At 35.5% G+C, this 21647-nt stretch overlaps 1 protein-coding gene across 2 annotated transcripts in view; it reads left to right on the top strand.

Moving 5' to 3' along the window:
• The window catches only part of hdac8 (histone deacetylase 8), a 49982-nt gene extending 43661 nt beyond the window's left edge, over window positions 1-6321 (top strand). For both annotated transcript variants that reach the window (XM_059355144.1, XM_059355143.1), the window contains exon 11: window positions 2842-6321. In XM_059355144.1, the coding sequence (XP_059211127.1) occupies window positions 2842-3061 (220 nt within the window). In that variant the 3' untranslated portion in view covers window positions 3062-6321. The remainder of the gene's footprint in view (window positions 1-2841) is intronic.
• Window positions 6322-21647: the final 15326 nt, after the last annotated feature.

Consider the following 21647-nt stretch of genomic DNA (forward strand, 5'->3'; position numbering starts at 1 on the left):
TATTGAGGTTCCTTGACAAATACGAAACACTATTTTTCAGACTTTTTTTTCTCATGAATCTGCAACTCTTTTTTTCTTGTAGATTTGCCACTTTAATCTCGTAAATTTGCGTCTTTTTTCTCAAAATATTACCCCCCTCCCCTGGGTCCATATATATATATTTTTTTTTTCATAATTTCATAATTCATAAGAAATTAAATCAAGAATACATATTGGAACACTAAATATTGATACTTGGAATTTTCGACGTTGTTCCGACCTCCAAGTTCCGACTTTCAAGTTCTGACTTTGAGTGTAAATTAAACACACCATACGGCGTTAGACCCGCCTTCAAAATAAAAGCAAACGCATGTAGCTTTCAAAATAAGAGCACATGGATGTGTTCGCAGAATCCACCACAGGATTTACAAGAAGACTATAAGATGCCTTAAGTAGTGCTGTTGCACTACTGTTTTGTATAGAGCTACTGTTTTATTCAAAAATAAATGGCTTAAATCTGCTGTATTTATTCATGTTTTACAACGGGTTTCACCTGAGCCAGGCCTTACCACAATGATAATCATATCACAGTCATGCAGGTGTTGTATGATATTTTTTTAATAACATACTGGTATCAGATCGGTACTAACTCTGTATTGACTGATACCAACAACACAACTATCTGAATCGGTATCAGGAGGGAAAAAATGGTATCGCAACATCTCTAATTGAAGCAATCTCAAAGGGCTGCTGGATGAAAAACCTCAGAAGTGATGAGTAATCAATGAGTTAGCAGGGTTATCAAAAGCCAAAACAGCACACACAGCGTCATCACACTGAGAGGAAGAGTTTAAACCTCTGTGGAAAGTTATCAAAGCAACAGTCACTCTCTCTTCTCATCCTGACAGTTGGCTTTAAGTCTTTGGCCAGATGACCCTGTGGGTTTTTTCTGTGGGAGTCGTCTACGTCATGCGGCCTCGTTAAAAATGAATCAGGAGGCTTCTGTCGAATTTCAGGGTGTTGATATGTCACAGTGTTGTGTAGCTTTAAAACAAACCCTCTCTGAGGTACAGAGGGATCCAGAGGAAAAACACTGGAAGCATTAAAAACAGTTCAGTTTTTCCTCGATGAAGCTGCTGTTGTTGTTCTCGCTGCGGGCAGAACATGACAGGACTCCTCTGACAGCTTCACAATGGCCAACAAACAGGACATCCTCCTTTACTGCGTCAGGGCAATTACTCATCCACACAGTGTGTGTGTGTGTGTGTGTGGCTGTGTGTAAGTGTGTGTGTGTGTGTGTGTGTGTGTGTGTGTGTGTGTGTGTGTGGCTGTCTGTGTGTGTGTGTGTGTGTTTGTGCAACATGTTTACTTTTCCTCAGTCAGCCAATTTAACATAACAATAGACAAACAAAGCAGCATTGTTTGCAGTGTAACGTATAAAGTAAACCGGCGACTAGACTTTATAATGCAGCTATTGTGTCAGAACAGTGTGTGTGTGTGTGTGCGTGCCTGTGTGTGCGTGTGTGTGTGTGTGTGTGTCAGACTTGGAAACCAATCTGTCCTCATGCAAATGAACTTGCAGTGTTGCTTAACGCTGTAATTTCCATATCGAGTCCCCTTTTGCATGCTTGTATTTCCTCAGGAGCGACAAGGCTTACCTCGGCCAGATGTTATTTTGCATTCTCATTGGTGTGTGTGTTTGTGTGTGTGTGTGTGTAAATGTGTCTATTTCTTAGGGCTGTACCGGATAGTTGGAAGCTTTGAAGCTTCATTAACCTTTTGGAGTTTTTGGCTAATTTGTCGTTTTTTTTTTGACTCTTTGTCATCCTGCCTGTATATTACACTTAAAAAATGTTTACCATGCCATGCCTTCAACACACTTTCATTTTGACTGGATCAACATTTGGGACACAAAAAAACACACCAAAAAATACAAAAAACACTCATAAAAACACAAAAAGTTACAAAAAACCCCACAAAAATCACACAATAAACATTAAACACAAAAGATGGCAGTAAAAATGCTGAATGCAAACTGCAAAATTTGAAAAACCTCTGCAAAAAAAATCAGTTTCACTTCGTCAAGATGTGGTTTTTACCTTCGTTGGGAAAAGGGTTGATGCATTAAATTGGACATGGGAACTTCTAGAAAAGCCAAAACTTTAGAGGAAAGCTAACGGCAGGGCTTGATGCTGCTTCGTTTTTACGTTGTGACGTCATGAAGAAGTCGAGCTCTGGCGCTTTCGTGGACTCCAGAGGGTTAAATACATTCAAATTCTAAAAAAACAACTTTTTTTTGTCTTTTCATTCAGCTTAACCCTCTGAACCCCCCATTTTTTGTGTCTTTTTTTGGTCATTTTGTGTCTTTTTATTCATTTTGTGTCCTTTTTTTTTAGTGACTTTGTGTCTTTTTGTGTCTTTTTTTGTCATTTTGTGTCTTTTTTTGTCATTTTGTCTGTTTATTCATTTTGTGTCCTTTTTTTATTGACTGTGTCTTTTTGTCTTTTTTGTCATTTTGTGTCTTTTTTGGTCTTTTTTCTGTCTTTTTATTCATTGTGTGTCTTTTTTTTGTCATTTTGTGTCTTTTTTGGTCATTTTGTGTCAATTTAAAAAACACTATAAACTTTGAATGTAAGATTCAACATTGATGTAACATTGTTTCTGTTCCATCTTTGGTTTCTGCTGGTGTCTAACATGAGTGTTTGGCCTCGTTTTGTTTCCCAATTAACGTGATGAATTTCACCCTTTTTCCTTCCTCCTCCTCCCTGTTTGTGTGTACATGTGTGTGTTCTTATATCTACCCATGTACCCCCTCCTCACCTCCTCACCCCGCTCATTTCTCTCTCTCTCTCTTGTTTACAGGGAATTTAAAGAATGTGGTTTAGGGGTCGGCAGCAGCCTCCTCCTCCTCCTCCTCCTCCTCCTCCTCCTCCCCCACACACCATGTTTCCAAACCAGGTCGGCGCTCGGCGGCTTTAATGAAGACAATATGGAGCGGACCCCTTCGGCCCCGAGGCGCGGAGCGAACGAGGGAGGGATGAAGGCAGGAAAAAGAGAGCGAGTTTTGGAAAACATTAGCTGAGTGTTTCCAGGGGAAAACAGTTTAATAAGGGGGGGGATGTGGTTTCTGTACAGTGTTCACTGTTTTTAATCCTTTTGTTTTCTACAAAAAAAGGTATGTGTGTCTGCGTGAATGAGAGTCTGCGGTGTGTGTGGAGGGGTTTTTTTTTGTTGTTTTTTTTTACAGTCAGTGCACCCAGAGGTTTCTCCTGAACATCCAGTCAGTCGGATATTTTCAGCTAAACACAAAAACAGATTTTTTCAGGTGTCCGGTTTCACGTTCACCCCGGTGCTGCTGTCGTTTCAGCCCCCCCGGGGACAGATAAGCACTAAAACAGACAAACAGTGAAGTCCCCCAAAACGCCTTGTTATACCTGTAAAAAAGAAACACAAAAAAAACAAAAAAACACTGGCTCCGGAAAGTCCTGAAAAGTACTTTAGATGGATTGAGAAACTTGGAAAGTCTGGAATTTTTTTGGGGAAAGCAGACGGTTATAGAAGTTCATATTCTCAGCCACATTGTTTAGACCTCCGGGCAAAAACGCTGTAAATGAAACATCTGGACACAGTTTGTTATTGTCTGTCAATGGAGGGAGGAAAAAAAAAACCTTTAACTTTCTCTGCATATTTTCCGTTTAAAATTCCAAAAGATTTCTGAACTTTTTTGGGAGAAAAGCAAGCAGAAAGAAACCTCGACAAGAAGGTGAAATCCATTCACTTCTACGCAATAAACAAACATGGCTGCTGCTCAGAGATTGGCAGGTTTTCTCACAAGGAGTTAGATAAAACCGTCTCCAAACCTTTTAACCCATTTAGGCCTAAAACGTCTGTAAAAAAAAAAAAAAAAAAAAATGCAATTCAACAGAAGTGTCAACTCTTCCTACTAAATAATAGATTTTTCAGCCTCTGTAGCAGATAGAAATGAAATTCAAAAAGTATTTGAGAGCTTATAGCTGTTATATCTGAGCTCCCTCCGCTATAGTCGTCTTCCGCCATGATTTCAGTTCTGGAAAAGTCCCATGATGCATTGTGACACTCCCACATGTATTCTCATTTTGTGTCTTTTTTTAATAATTTTGTGTCTTTTTTTTAGTCATTCTGTGTCTTTTTGTTTCTTTCTTTGGTCATTTTGTGTCTTTTTGTTTCTTTGGTCATTTTGTGTCTTTTTTGTCATTTTGTGTCTTTTTGTTTCTTCTTTTGGTCATTTTGTTTCTTTTTTTGCTCATTTTGTGTCTTTTTGTGATTTTGTTTCATTTTTTGGTCATTTTGTGTCTTTATTCATTTTGTGTCTTTTTGTGTCATTTTGTGGTAAGTTTGTGTCTTTTTTTGCTCATTTTGTGTCTTTTTTTGGTGATGATTTCAAAGTTTTGGAAAAGTCCCATGTTGCATTGCGACACTCCCACATGTGTTCTGATGCATTTCATTGGCTGAAAATAGGTGGAAAAAAACTAGAAATACTACAAAACGACTAACCGCTTCCCTGGTTTTAATGGTAGAAATGCGGTAATGCTTTCCCGCCTTAAATGGGTTAAATGTAGCTGCAGCGTTCCCTAATACTAATGTATAATTTGTAGTTTTTCTTACAGTTCTTTCTGTAGGCCTTTAAAAATGATTCCCAAAATAGCTGCATCTGATTATTTCCATGTCTGTACATGTTTGGAAAATGTAGTTTAAATCCCCACAGCTGTCTTGTTTGTGATGTGGCACGTTAGTCACATTGCACAGCTGCACATCAGAATCCTCATAAAGAAGACGAGGTGCATGTGGAAAAACAAGTGGAGTTTTATGTTTGCAGCATCACAGAAACTATTTGCACGAACAGATGAAAGATTGCATTGATCGGTCCCGGTGTTCAGGGTTCAATTAATGTTTAAGAAGTTCATGTTTGACAAAAATTAAGTTTTTTAAAGACTTTTTAACTACATTGTTGTGTTTGTCCTCTGCGCCAAACTTCATTTGCTGCAAGATTTGCTCAAGAAAAGTGAAAAGTGAAAAGTTTTTGTGAAGTGACATGAATTCAGGTGCAAAAATACTTTCAGGCATTAAATTCCTTTTGTAATTTTTTTTTCCAGTTACAATGTTTGTCATCTTTTGTCGTTTTATGTTGATTTTTTCTTGCAAGTTTTCAAGAAAAGTTGAAAAAAAAAGGTGACTTTCATGTTTGTCAGCAGTGAAAAGTTTTGTCACGTTACCATTAAACACTGTGGCGGAAGTTATCTTTAAAATTGTTACTTTTACTTAAGTTGCTGAGGTTAAGAATTGTTTTTTCTTATGGTCAGTTAAAAAATGAAAGATGAGGCAGATTTTTTGAATTCAGGGTTTGACTTTTAATTTGAAAGATTGCATTGATCAGTCACAGTATTCAGGGTCAGGTACTTTAAAAAATAAGCTCGTATTTGACTTGAAAAATTGTAATTTTACAAAAATATTGCTTTTTTTAGGAGCATTTAACTGCATATTGTGGTTTTCTGCGGCTTCAAACTTACCTTCCATACTTCACCTGCTCCAGGAAAAGATAAAAAGAAAAATATTTCATCAAACTAGTTTAATTGCAGGAAATAAAAACTATTTCAGGCATTGCAATCCATAATGAGTTACATTATATCTGAGGATTTAGTCAAGACAAGTCAAAGTTTATTTATAGAGCACATTTAAAAACACAATACAATACAAAACATATACAAATATAGTTATTAAAAAAAATGAAAGCAATAAAATGCTAAAAACACTAAAACAATAAAATAGTAATAAAAACTCAATCTAAAAACAGAGTTAGAGTTAAGAATCTTTGGCTTTTTTTTACTTTTTTATTTATTTTTTAACTCTAACTCTGTTGAAAAATGGGAAATTCCTATTTCCCATTTTAAATTTTATTATTCCTTGTTTCTTTCGTTGCAGATTTTTCCCAAAAAGTTGAAAAACAAAAGGAAAATCCTGACTTATCTTTCACATTTTAATAAGCTGCTGACTGAAAGAAAAACACTTTTTTACCGTTATAATAAATGTAAAAGTGGCACTTTTAAAGGCAAATTCCACCTAAATATTTAAATCTCAATCTTTGTATATTCACTGTACTGTAACTTGCTCATTTGACCAAAACTGCAGACAAACAAGAAATCTTGTGTTAGAATGTTTCAGCATTAAAGTTCATCCAGTTGTTCTTTTTTTTTTTTTAATGTTTATGCATTTGCATTGCTTCACAGAATGACTTTTTAATAAACTGTTGGCATGTGTTGATGTACATACCACGAGCGTTTTGTTGGAATAAATGCCAGAAGAGCATGTTGTTGTCACGTGTCTCCGCTGTCTTTTTTTTTTGTCATTTTGTGTCTTTTTTTAGTCATTTTGTGTCTCTTTTTTTGTCATTTTGTGTCTTTTTTTTGTCATTTTGTGTCTTTTTTTTTTTGTCATTTTGTGTCTTTTTTTTTGTCATTTTGTGTCTTTTTTGATCATATTGTGTATTTTTTTGTCATTTTGTGTCTTTTTTTGGTCATTTTGTGTCTTTCTTTTTTTGGTCATTTTGTGTCTTTTTTTAGTCATTTTGTGTCTTTTTTTAGTCATTTTGTGTCTTTTTTTAGTCATTTTGTGTCTGTTTTATTCATTTTGTGTCTTTTTATTCATTTTGTGTCTTTTTATATTCATTTTGTGTCTTTTTGTGTCTCTTTTTGGTCATTTTGTGTCTTTTTATATTCATTTTGTGTCTTTTTTTTTAGTCATTTTGTGTCTTTTTTTAGTCATTTTGGGTCTTTTTTAGTCATTTTGTGTCTTTTTTTGGTCTTTTTGTGTCTTTTTGGTCATTTTGTGTCTGTTTTATTCATTTTGTGTCTTTTTTATTCATTTTGTGTCTTTTTATATTCATTTTGTGTCTTTTTGTGTCTCTTTTTGGTCATTTTGTGTCTTTATATTCATTTTGTGTCTTTTTGTGTCTCTTTTTGGTCATTTTGTGGGTTTTTTTGGTGATGATTTCAAAGTTCTGGAAAAGTCCCATGTTGCATTGCGACACTCCCGCATGTATTCTGATGCATTTCATTGGCCAAGAGACTGAAAATAGGTAGAAAAAACTACAAATACTACAAAATGACTTATCTGCTTTCCCGGCTTTAATGGTAGAAAAACACAACAGGTCTTAGTTTTTTGCAGTTCTTTGTCATTTGACCAAAACTGCAGACAAACAAGAAATCTTGTGTCAGAATGTTTCAGCATTAAAGTTCATCCAGTTGTTCTTTTTTTTTTTAATGTTTATGCATTTGTCTTCACAGAATGACTTTTTAATAAACTGTTGGCATGTGTTGATGTACATACCACGGGCGTTTTGTTGGAATAAAAGCCAGGAGAGCATGTTGTTGTCACGTGTCTCCGCTGCGGTGATTTATGCCGTGTGGGCTCCTTAACAGAGGCTTTAATGGAGAGCGTTTGAAAGAGGAACCACAAATGTCGGCCAGTTTCCTTTAGATGTGATGTTCCCCAAATTAATGGCCTGGAAATTCACACCAAATGTAGGAGTCACCAGCCGGAGCTGGCATGTGCTGAACAGAAGTGTGTGTGTGTGTGTGTGTGTGTGTGTGTGTGTGTGTGTGTGTGTGTGTGTGTGTGTGTGTGTGTGTGTGTGTGTGTGTGTGTGTGTGTGTGTGTGTGTGTGTGTGTGTGTGTGTGTGTGTGTGTGTGTGTGTGTGTGTGTGTGTGTGTGTGTGTGTGTGTGTGTGTGTGTGTGTGTGTGTGTGTGTGTGTGTGTGTGTGTGTGTGTGTGTGTGTGTGTGTGTGTGTGTGTGTGTGTGTGTGTGTGTGTGTGTGTGTGTGTGTGTGTGTGTGTGTGTGTGTGTGTGTGTGTGTGTGTGTGTGTGTGTGTGTGTGTGTGTGTTCTTGTACTTCCTACATAGTGAGGACCAGGACACGTATTTAACCAACAAAGTGAGGACCTTTTTGCAAAGTGAGGACATTTCGGCCAGTCCTCACTTCTTTTAAGGCTTTTTTGAGATTTGAGATTTTGTTTTAGGGATAAGGTTACAATTAGGTTTATGTTATGGTTAGGGTAAGGGGCTAGGGAACAAGGTTATTATATATTTAACGAAAATTAAACGAAATAATGAAAACTAGAATTGAAAAAACATCTTTAACTGAAATAAAAATGAGAGTTTAAAAAAAAGATAATTAACTGAAACTGTATTGTGTGGTTACAAAACTAAAATTATAGTGAAAATGTCCTTTATTTTCGTCGTTGTCAACTTTTTTTTATACATAATGAAGATGGATAAGGCAAAGGAAATAAAATACCCCATTAAAAAAAACTAAAACTAATAAAAACTAAACTAAAACTAAAGCATTTAAAAAAAATAAATACTAAACTAAAACTAGCAAACTCGCTCTAAAAACTCATTAAAACTAACTGAATTTGAAAACAAAAATTCACAACAAAATTAAATTTAAAACTAATGAAACATCCAAAACTTTTATAACCTTGCAAGGGAATTCACTGTTCCAATGAGGGTCCTCACAAAGATAGAAGTACACGAATGTGTGTGTGTGTGTGAGGATTCCCTGTGATCTTTATGAACAGTGCTGCGGTCACCTCGGCGGTTTGAGCCCAACGTAGCCGGAGCAAATGAAACTCATTACACCGTTTACGAGCTCGGAAAAGGAGAGACGATTGAAATTCTATCTCATAAACTGGGAGGAGGGTGAGGAAGAGGAGGAGGAGGAGGGGGGAAGGGGGGGGGGGGGCTGTAAACATGAGAGACGTGAGAGACTTTGTGTGTGTTTATGTAGTTTTCTTTTTGCTCCGCAGAGTCAAATTAGAAAAACTTGGGGGGCCTCGAGAGGATTCAAGGCACCGCTGGAATTCCTGGATCGCATTTTCAGAAAAAGCAGAAAAAGATTGTGTTCCATTGTGACCCTTTATTATCCTTTTTAGGAGGAAACGCTGCTTGTTTACAGTTTGCGGGCAATAATAGAAATGCATAATACCAAAAAAAGCTTTCAAGCTGATGGTGCTCTTTGGCTCGTTTATTTCATCATATTTCTGTTATTATGTTTAGAACCAAAACTTTCCCATGTCAACATTCTCGCACATACAATGACTTTTAATCAGCTTTTCCATTGCTATTAATGTCCCACACATCAGGAAAATAAAAATAGGCATCTAGCTATATATACAAAGCTGATAGGCAAACATTAACTAGAACAATGAAAGACAACTTACAATACCTTGACATAAATCAGAGGAAGTACTGGAAGTGAACAAATCAACTAATGAGCACAAAGTTAAACATCTTTTAGTCGCGATCATGAACGGAAGACGTAGAATGTTAATCTGGTGTTTTCGTAGACTTACCATTAATTGGTGACTCCTCAGCATATACAAACAGAACATGTAGGTGTCCTTGTGAAAAAAACCTTCAACTTTACTTTCGAAAATCGAATTGAGAAGTCATTTTCCTCTGTGGGCAACGGACAATACTTCGGGGGTTCTGGTGAGTTATATAAAAATTCTCCTCCGTCACAATTTTGATCAACAGGGAAGTTAACTATAGAGACCAAAATAGTTTTTGGTACCAGGCCGTAAACACTTTTATATCTGCGGTAAAATTGGACATTTTAAGATGGAGGTCTATTACCCCTTGGATAGCCGGTTCGGAGCCGGTATCTAATCTTGAACCAGTTCTTGGAAAACTGGTTCCGGAGCAGCACCAACTGTCTTGCGCTTAAGTCAGGGGCTGGGGGCGGGGTTATCTGACCAACAAGACCAACTAAAACGTGTATCATTTATTCATTAATTTGATTTGTTTAACTGCAATGTGATTGATACGCTATGTTGACGTTAGCGTGCTAGCGCTAGCGGCCTAGCATTAGCTTACAACAAAGTCCAACATTAACATCTTACCTTTAGTGTTAATCAGAATGTAATCTTTGTCTATAGTTATCAAGGTGAGCAGCACAAATGTGTTGTACATGTCGTGTTCAAATGCCAATGTAGGCTCACAGAGCAGGAGCAACATTTGTAAAGAGACAATGTAGCCCGCTATTGTTGTTATTTTACATGCCGAGAGGGCGGAGACAGGCATAAATGATTGACGTTGCCCTAGAATAGCCTTGCTAGCCAGACTAATCACAAATGAGATTAGTCTGGAGACCACCTGTTCATTTCTCCGTAGAGGAGGCGTGGTTTACGATCCTCTGGAGCCGTTTATTGGGCGCTAAGAATGTCTATCAAAAGCGTCTGTAGGTAGCTCTTAGCCAATCGTATCAGTGATACCAGATGACGTAGTAGAGAGACAGAAATTCAACGAAGAAGCATCGAGGAAGAAGACGACTGATGTTTATACGATGGCGCCGAACGATTGTTGCTGTTTGTGCAAAATATACATGAAGGAAGAAGGAAGCTCCATATATGCACACTCTGCAGACAGATATTTTTCCAAAAAACAACAAGCATATGAGATAGCTTATCATTATTAGGCGTGATAGCCGCCCAAGAGTCCACAACCACAACAGCTGGTGTCTCACTAAACCCCATTAGCTTAGCCACTAACGGGGCTAGTTGGTAGATTAGACTTTTGCCAAATCCTGTTGGAAGCAAAGCTAAAACATCCTTTTTGGTGGTGATAAAGGATTGTAAAGCCAAATGTTGGTCTTCTTTTAAAATAAACTTTGGCTCTAAACTATCTAGAACACTGTCTACAGCTAGATCCAAAGAGAGCTTTGCGTCTGCTGCAGCCATGTTGGATCTGTAAGAAAACTACAAAACTACAAGCTTCCGTCTGTCCAATAGTACGATTCATCGTCTTGCCGTCCCTCCCCGTTCTGTGATTGGATCCCTAAAGCAGGGCTAAGAAACGGCCATAGAAACCATGCTGTCTTGCAGTTCGAAACGAAATGAAACGAGTGTGCAAGGCAGCATGGGTATACCCAGGCTAACTTTAGAGCCTGTGAGAAAGCAAACAGGTTCAGAACAGGCCCCAGAACTGCTTTGGTTGAAAAGCTGGATATGGGGATTTACTCACTTTTGGAGCCAGCCTCAAGTGGCCAGTTGAGGAACTGCAGTTTTTGGCTCTTCTGCATTTGCTTTACTTTGAAAAGTACAAAAGAAGGAGGTTTGATATTCCTGAAATGATAGAATTTGTTGAATAAGAAACAAATCTAGAGAGCTTGTTAAAAAAAAGTTTTCCACTCTTAACAAGTGGAAAACTACGGAGTGAAGCAGTTGGGACTGTTGGTTTTGGAAAACTACAAACATTGTTGTAGGCAGCTCTAATCTTGACATCGTAAGAAGTTACGTACTGAGAACTTTTGTATTTTTTTACTGAACCAAGTGGTCAAAAACTTAACAAATCACTTTTTCACACATTTACAGCAAGTATTTATTGGGAAAAAAACAATGATTACCCATTTGATGGCTGTCAAACAACAACATTTCGTCTTTAATATTTGATTTTCTGAAGTTAATGCAGCCTTAAATACCTATCTGGCCCCCTCTTATTGGTCATAAATGACACAAATGTATCTGCATCAAATACTGGATGACTCTTAACAACACAGTAAAAGTTACATAACTTCTGTCCACTTGCAGCCCAGTTTTCATGGAATTTAACAAGACAAGATTATGGAGATTTTCAGTCATTTAAAAAAAAAAAAAATCCCACATAAACCAGCTGTGTGATGCAACGTATTCTGTAAGGGAAAAACGATCTTCCATGTATTACGGTGAGGACGGAGCTTCCCTGCCAGCACGGAGCTGTAATTTGTATTTGGCTCAACTGTCTTCCTCTAGACTCATGCAGATTAATTTTTTCCGATATGAGAATGGAAGCCAGTGTTGGAGTCTATGTTTCTTTAGACTTGTGCACTTATATCCACGGTTCTTTAGAGCAGTGGTTCCCAACCTTTTTGTTGAGGGACCCACATTTTACCATTGTAAACTTTGGCGACCCCCCCACTGTGTTATGGGACAGTGGTACAGTCTTAAATTTGTTAGCCACCTGGGGTCCACATAGTATCTCAGCCATTTTAATGAAAGCAGGTTTAATCAGTGTCTCCTCAGTGTTGTGTGGCTTTTTGGCTTGCACTATAAGGAGAGAGCACTCAAAAGATGCAACCGTTGACTGTTTCTGGTCACTTCCAGTTTTATTAAAACTGTTCATAATGTTTTGGGGCCTGTTTGTGACAACGAGTTCCCTTTTTCTGAGGAAAAACTCTTTGGGTTTACTCTCCGTCTCGGGATGTTTAGTTCTAGTGTAGCTTCAGCTTGCAGGGTTTCAAACTTTCATTTGCCAGTTTCTCACTGCAAAAGATGCATTCAGCTCTAATTTTGTCCATTGGCTTCTATGAAGCCGAACTCAATGTAACTTTCATGGTACCCTCTCTTTTTCTTTTTGAGATATTCAGCATTCTCGTCTCCCTGACGCTTCGCCATTTTTCCATTAGCTCTGTGTTACTGTTGTTAGGTGAGGTTACCGCTAGGTGAGGTTACCGCTAGGTGAGGTTACCTCTAGGTGAGGTTACCGCTAGGTGAGGTTACCGCTAGGTGAGGTTACCGCTGGGTGAGGTTACCACTAGGTGAGGTTAACGCTAGGTGAGGTTAACGCTAGGTGAGGTTACCGCTAGGTGAGGTTACCGCTAGATGAGGTTACCACTAGGTGAGGTTAACGCTAGGTGAGGTTAACGCTAGGTGAGGTTACCGCTAGATGAGGTTACCGCTAGGTGAGGTTACCACTAGGTGAGGTTACCGCTGGGTGAGGTTACCACTAGGTGAGGTTAACGCTAGGTGAGGTTAACGCTAGGTGAGGTTACCGCTAGGTGAGGTTACCGCTAGATGAGGTTACCGCTAGGTGAGGTTACCGCTAGGTGAGGTTACCGCTAGGTGAGGTTACCTGTGTATACTGCAGTAGGGATGTTACACAAGACATTATAGCCTATTTTAAACTTTTCTGTAGGGATTTTTAAAATTTAAATAAATGAATAAACGTTTAATGTATCCCTTATTTAGTTGTTTTTGTCACACAAATGAATTTAATGCTGACTCATCTATATTTAACACATTAGATTTATTACATCCCTGCTTTAGAGCTCCATCAGCTTCATTAACCCTCAATATAATACCTGAAAAAAGTTCTTTTTTCTTTCCCTGTTCAATGACTCATAAAGTTTTCCAGAGCTGAACAACTGGTTTCATTTTCTTTTACTAGTTCCTGTTCTGGTTTGTGTTGAACACACCTTTACTGCTCCGTGACAAAAGAAACTTTTCCAACGACTTTTATGCAAATCAGGAGTTGTGGGCCCCTCGAGGCGCTTTGAATAGAGTCATCTGACCCTTCGCTGTACTTTAGTTTAGATAAACCACAAGCCTCGTCCTTCCTCTTCCTCTGTTATTCTTTAGGTCCGCTTTGGTTTTGCCAATTGTGCTAAACATTTGCATAAATCTGCTTCAGTTTGGGGATTTTTTTTTTTTCAAAAACAATGCATCTACTTTGGGAGTGGAAAATAACTTAAAATATCTTATCCCCAACCTCAGAACAAAAATCCAGTTTGTGCCCTGGAACTCTGACAAAAAAAATAAATCTGAATTTCAACGATTAAAATTGTAAACATACAAGGAAAAAAATGAAAGACACCAATAAATTATTTGAGATTAAAGTCATACATTTATGTGAAAGAACTTGAACCAACATGCTTAAATTATTTGTCCTGCTAAAGTTAATTTATATATATATATATATATATATATATATATATATATATATATATATATATATATATATATATATATATATATATATATATATATACATATATTAATATAATTTATAATAAATAATAAAATTCAGAGAAAATAACCTTTTTCTAAAGTGCTTAAATTATTTGTCCTGCTAAGGTTAAAAAAAAATATATATTTATATATATATATATATATATATATGTATAAATTATTATTAATAACTTTTTTTAAATATTTATTTTTTATTTTAAAGATTAAATTTGAAAGTTTATATAAAATGAAACTCAAATATAATTTTTAGAATTGAGTAAAAGGATTACAATTTTACAAGAAAAAAGTCAAATATTCTGTGACATTGTAAAGACACAAATTTGCAAGAAAATAAATAAAGGATAATTGTATTTTTTTTTTTTTTATTTGGCCAAGGAAGTCCAACATTTCTACCTAAAACATACATTTTTAAACAAACATTTAATAAGTCTGCTTTACTTTGGGGAGGGACAAAAGAAGACAAAATATCTGGGGAGTCCACGCTGTTATTAGATGGAAGTCACAAATTTCCAAGAGGAAAAAAAAGGAATCATGACCACTTCTTCCTAAAACAAGATTATTGATAAATTTACAAGAAACAACACTATTTTATTTATATTCCCTGAGATATTTTTTTGGGTCAAGGAACCATGACACATTAGGAAGTCCAGACAGTCCAACACTTCTTCCTAAATCAAGATTATTCATACGTTTACGAGAAAAAACCTTGTTTATATATTCTCTGAGATGTCTAAATTTAGGGTAAAGCCACAAATTTACAAGAAAAAAACTCAAATATCCCCTGAGATTATTAAATCATGAATTGGCGGGAAAAAACTAACAGAAAACTCTGAGATTTTAGTAATTTTTTGAGATAGAAGGGGAAAAGGAAAATTGTTGGGTTTTTTTTGTCAAGGAACCATGACACATTAGGAAATCAAGATTATTCATACACTTACGAGAAAAAAACTTTTTTTTTTCTCTAAGATGTCTAAATTTAGGATAAAGTCACAGATTTACAAGAAAAAACTCAAATATCCTTAATATTATTAAATCATGAATTGGCGGGAAAAAAAGAAAACTCTGAGATTCAAGTCACAAATTTACGAGAAAAGTTTTGTCACTGTTGTCAAGAAACGCCACATCACATGAGTAAATCATGCCGTTTTAAAGCTTTCATCTCTTCTTCTTCTTCTTCTTCTTCTTCTTCTTCTTCTTCTTCTTCTTCTTCTTCCCTCTGCTCATGTCCTGGCAGTCTGACCAACATGCTAAAATTATTTGTCCTGCTAAAATGGAAATCACAAAAGATTATTCACTCAATAAAAGATTATTACAAGAAAGTAAAGTAAATTTTCTGTTCAAAGATACAAGATTATTCATAAGTTTATGAGAAAAAACTTTATTTATATTCTCTGAGATGTCTAAATTTAGGGTAAAATCACAAATTTACAAGAAAAATATCTTATTATTAATTCATGAATTGGCGGGAAAAAAAGAAAACTCTGAGATTCAAGTCACAAATTTACAAGAAAAGTTTTGTCAAGAAACGCCACATGACATGAGGAAATCATGCAGCTTTTAAAGCTTTCATCCCTTCTTCTTCTTCTTCTTCTTCTTCTTCTTCTTCCCTCTGCTCATGTCCTGGCAGTCTGACCAACATGCTAAAATTATTTGTCCTGCTAAGACAAAATAAATATAATAATATATATAAATTGGCGGGGGAAAAAACTAACACAAAACTCTGAGATTTAAGTCACAAATTCACAAGTCAAGTTTTTTAATTGTTGTTAATTGAAACGACACATCACACAACAATTCAGAGAAAAAACTCAAACATTATTTGAAAATTTACAAGAAAAAAATTAAATGTTCTGTTCAAAGATACAAGATTATTCATAAATTTATGAGGAAAAAACTCACAAATTTACAAGAAAATATCTTATTATTAATTCATGATTTGGCGGGAAAACAAACAAACTGAGATTCAAGTCACAAATTTACAAGAAAAGTTTTGTCAAGAAACGCCAAATCACATGAGGAAGTCATGCAGCTTTTAAAGCTTTCATCCCTTCTGCCTCTTCTTCTTCTTCTTCTTCTTCTTCTTCTTCTTCTTCTTCTTCTTCTTCTTCTTCTTCTTCTTCTTCTTCTTCCCTCTGCTCATGTCCTGGCAGTCTGACCAACATGCTAAAATTATTTGTCCTGCTAAGATGGAAATCACAAAAGATTATTCACTCAATAAAAGATTATTACAAGAAAGAAAAAAAACATATTTTTATTCTCTAAGATATCTAAATTTAGGGTAAGGTCACAAAAAACTCAAGATTCTTAAATCATGAATTGGCGGGAAAAAACTAACACAAAACTCTGAGATTTAAGTCACAAATTCACAAGTAAAGTTTTTTAATTGTTGTTAATTGAAACGACACATCACACAACAATTCAGAGAAAAAACTCAAACATTATTTGAAAATTTACAAGAAAAAAATTAAATGTTCTGTTCGAAGATACAAGATTATTCATAAGTTTATGAGGAAAAAACTCACAAATTTACAAGAAAAATATCTTATTATTAATTCACGAATTGGCGGGAAAAAAACAAACTCTGAGATTCAAGTCACAAATTTACGAAAGTTTTAAGAAAAGTTTTGTCAAGAAACGCCACATCACATGAGGAAATCATGCCGTTTTAAAGCTTTCATCCCTTCTTCTTCTTCTTCTTCTTCTTCTTCTTCTTCTTCTTCTTCTTCTTCTTCTTCCCTCTGCTCATGTCCTGGCAGTCTGACCAACATGCTAAAATTATTTGTCCTGCTAAGATGGAAATCACAAACGGTTTGTTAGATTTGCATAACGTCTCCCCCCGGGGGAACAAAGCTGCCGGGGCCTCGTCTCTCCGTCCTCCTCCTCATCAACATGTGAAGTGTCGGCGGTCAATGGCGGAGGGGATTTACTCACACAATAAAGACAGATGCCACCTTTTATCTGCTTAACGGAAGAGAGGCGAGCGCGTGGCACTTGACCACGCCGACGCATGTTGTTGGCGCGTAAAGACGTCCTCCCTCCGCACCGGGGACATGAATGCTCAATGGACTTGTCCTTTTTTTTCTGGGGACATGGGGGAGGGACAGAGGAGGGTTTTTTTTTTTAGGGATGAATTGTTGGAGGTTCCCCAACGACACTTTGGGTGATTTTTCTTTTTCTCCCAAGCAGCCTTTTGTTTGTCCCGTATGAATAAAAGAGGCTAAATCGACCCTCGGGAGAGCAGAATCTGTGGTTTTTAGCAGATCTGGTGACAAACTTTTATACTTTTAAAAAGTCCAATACACTTTTTATATTGTGACAGTCTGTGATCACCTCTGATACCTGATATTTCAGCAGGAATTAGATTTAAAGCAGGGGTCTCAAACTCAAATTACCTGGGGGCTGCTGGAGGCAGTATCAAAATGACCAAAAAAAGACACAAAATGACTAAAAAAGACACAAAATGACTAAAAAAAAAAGACACAAAATGACAGAAAAAAAACTAAATTACTTAAAAAAGACACAAAATGACCAAAAGCAGACACAAAATTACAAAAAGACACAGAATTCCAAAGAAGACACAAAATTATAAAAAAAGATACAAAATGACCAAAAAAGACACAAAATGACTAAAAAAAGACACAAAATGACTTAAGAAAAGACACAAAATGACTAAAAAAAGACACAAAATTATATAAAAAAGACACAAAATGACAAAAAATGACAGAAAAAAGTAATTAAAGGGACCTTCCACACACAACACGGTAAAGTTCCATTCATATAAAACTCACATTAAACTTTAATCACTTTATCAAGGTGGGGGCCACAAGATATCGTCACAAGGGCCGAAATTGGCCCGCGGGCCGCGAGTTTGACACCCATGATTTAAACAGTCCAGCAGGCCGATACTGTGAAGTTTTAAAGCCTTTAAAGTGTCTGACAGTCAGTGATCATCTCTGATAGTGATTCATATTTAGCAGAAAATAGTTTAAAGTGTTGCATCTGTATCTAATTAAACTGCAACGGCAAGAATGCATGCAGATGTCAGACACAAATCAAAGAGTAAAAGCTACAAAATCACATAAATGAAACATTTTATGTATTTATTCTGCAAAATTTCATAACATACTGACTGACTTTGACTCTATTTCTTTTATTTTGTGTATATATTTTGCAAGAATGCTGTTTTATGACAGATTATAACCTTGCCAGAGCAAACTTTGTGACCAAAAACACTAAATAAAAGCAATAAAATGAAATAAACTTTAAAGAGGGGAAGTTTTAAAGCCTATAAAGTGTCTGTCAGTTAGTGATAATCTCTGATACTGATTCAAATTTAGCAGAAAATAGTTTAAAATGTTGCATTTGCATCTAATTAAACTGCGACAGCAAGAATGCATGCAGCTGTCAGACACAAATCAAAGAGTAAAAGCTACAAAATCACATAAATGAAACGTTTTATGTATTTATTCTGCAAAATTTCATAACATACTGACTGACTTTGACTCTATTTCTTTTATTTTGTGTATATATTTTGCAAGAATGCTGTTTTATGACAGATTATAACCTTGCCAGAGCAAACTTTGTGACCAAAAACACTAAATAAAAGCAATAAAATGAAATAAACTTTAAAGAGGGACATTTTAATGATGTCAATAAAGTGTCTGACAGTTAGTGGTCATCTCTGATACTTTATATTTAGCAGAAAATAGTTTAAAATGTTGCATTTGCATCTAATTAAACTGAAACTGCAAAAATTCATGCACAAGAATAAATGATGTTTTTATTCCCCAATATTTTCCTACACAAATACCTTTTATTTTGTTAATTTTCTGTATATATTTTGCAAGAATGCTGTTTTATGACAGATTAAAACCTTACCAAAGCAAACTTTGTGACCAAGAACACCAAATTAATGTACAATAAAATGAAATAAACTTTAAAGAGGGAAAGTTTTAAAGCCTATAAAGTGTCTGATAGTCAGTGATCATCTCTGATACTGATTCAAATTTAGCAGAAAATAGTTTAAAATGTTGCATTTGCATCTAATTAAACTGCGACAGCAAGAATGCATGCAGCTGTCAGACATAAATCAAAGAGTAAAAGCTACAAAATCACATAAATGAAAGATTTTATGTCTTTATTCTGCAAAATTTCATAACATACTGACTGAGTATGACTCTATTTCTTTTATTTTGTGTATATATTTTGCAAGAATGTTGTTTTTATGACAGATTAAAACCTCTCCAAAACAAACTTTGTGACCAAAAACACCAAATAAAAGCAATAAAATAAAATAAATACTTTAAAGATGCCAATAAAGTGTCTGACAGTCAGTGATCATCTCTGATACTTTATATTTAGCAGAAAATAGTTTAAAATGTTTCATTTGCATCTAATTAAACTGAAAACTGCAAGAATTCATGCACCTAAATAAATGATGTTTTTATTCCCCAATATTTTCCGATATAAATATCTTTTATTTTGTTAATTTTGTGTATATATTTGCAAGAATGTTGTTTTATGACAGATTAAAACGTCTCCAAAACAAACTTTGTGACCAAAAACACCAAATAAAAGCAATAAAATAAAATAAATACTTTAAAGAGGGAACATTTAAATGACGCCAGTAAAAAAGTTGTAAGTGGCTCTTAAACTCTCATGTCAGTGATATAAGTTTTTCCTCTTATGTCACTTTGTATTTAAAAGGTGGTAAATTAACTGTTTATGGGAGCCAAACATGACAAACGTTATTTCTTCTGTTCTAACCACCAAGCAGCCTGACAGAATAAATCACCCAGGACATATTCATCAGAGTCTCTAATCACATGAGGACATTTCCACAACAAGAACACGCAGTTATTATGCAAATCAGAGCGAGGTCCCGCTCTCTCTCTCTCTGGGTGAGGGACACAGACAAAGACAGGCTGGTCTCAAATGGTCCATTTGATCCCTGATGGTGTTTGCTTCATTCTGAGCAACATCTGCCCTGCGGAGCGGCAACGAGCAAACTCTGGAGGCCGGATCCATCAGGACACACGGAGCTGGAAGGAGGCTTTTTTGGTCCACCGAGGACAAATCAAGGGACAATCGTTCTTCTAAATCAGGGGCCTCAAACTCAAATTATCTGCGGGTAGCTGGAGCTGTATCAAAATGACCAAAAAAAAGACACTAAATTACTAAAATAAAGACACAAAATGACAAAGAAGACACCAAAATGACCAAAAAAAATTCACAGAATTACTGCAAAAGACACAATTATTTTTTTAAAAGACACAAAATTACCCAAGAAAGACACAAAATGACGAAAAAAGACCCAAAATGACCAAAAAAGACCCAAAATGACCAAAAAAACACACAATTATTTAAAAAAAGACACAAAATTACCAAAAAAATACACAAAATTACAAAAAAAGACAAACATTTTTTAAGAAAGAAGACACAAAATTACCAAAAAAATAATAATTAAAGGGACCTTCCACACACAACACGGTAAAGTGCCATTCATATAAAACTCACATTAAACTTTCATATCAAGGTGGGGGCCACAAAATATCGTCACAAGGGCCACAATTGGCCCGCGGGCCGCAAGTTTGAGACCCATGCTCTAAATGAACCAAACACTGAACAAGACGTTTTTATGTGACCAAAATGTTCCAGTTTACTTTGATGAAATGAAAACAAACTGTGAAAGGATCAAAGACGGAAACACGCAGCGCGACCCGGCCGTCCTGCCAAGAAGCATAACCGGTTTTATCGTCTAGTTTCTCTAAACAGGAACATAATTTACAAAACAAACATCATGCTGTGTTGAAGAAGACTTTGAAATACAGATTGAGACCATAAACTTATTTGAGAATGTTTACTGAGGTAATAAATTAAGTGAAAAGTAGACTCATTTCCATAATATTGGACTTCTTTCTGCAGCCAGTGGAGTCGCCCCCTGCTGGCCATGACAGAGAATGCTAAAGGCTGTTTTATAAAATGGTTTAAAGAAATAGTAACAACAAAAACAGTAAAAAGTTTGGCAGCAAAAGTTGCCAAACACTTTGTCATATTAAAGTAAAAACAACTGCATTTTTTTGTGTTTGTAAACCATAATATTTTTAGTTATTTCATTTATTTTCTCATAAATATAACTAAAGTTGCCTGCTTTCTGTTGAGATTTTGCATCTTTGTCTTGATTTAATTTTTTTAATATAATTTTGTCTTTTTTTTTTCTTGGTAATTTGTCCAGCCTCACAGTTGTCTTCTGATATTGTCAAATAATTTTGTAAATACTGATTTTTAAAATTGTATTAGTTATTTTTTCTTTTAGTATTTTATTATATATATTTTTACATTATAATTATTATAGTTCTTTTTATTATTTATTTTAATATTTTATTATATTTTTTTTACATTTTAATTTAAACAAAACTTTAAGATGCTAATATATATATATATATATATATATATATATATATATGAGAGAGAGAGACAATAGACATACTAAACTTATATGAAAAACGATTTAGATTTGAAAAAGAAGGCTGGTTTGGGGAACTATAAACTTTCCAATTCTATAATATTTCCTCAAATGTATTTACATGAAGTTTCATTATTTCCTTTACAAAAAATCCATAAATTATATCATACCATTATCCTATAAACGGAGTGTCCCTAAACATTGTTTTTAAAGGATCTTTATAAATAAAATTACTATTTAGCCCCGCCCACTCGCTCAGCCTCAGCCAATAAGATTCCTCCACCCAGATCCTGTGGAAAATCCAGCTCCTTGTTTTGGGATGGCGGCATGCCCGGACACACACACACACACACACACACTCCGGGCTGGTCAGTGAGAAGAGAG

This window comes from Centropristis striata, chromosome 17 (assembly GCF_030273125.1).
Source record: "Centropristis striata isolate RG_2023a ecotype Rhode Island chromosome 17, C.striata_1.0, whole genome shotgun sequence".
Classification (NCBI taxonomy): domain Eukaryota; kingdom Metazoa; phylum Chordata; class Actinopteri; order Perciformes; family Serranidae; genus Centropristis; species Centropristis striata.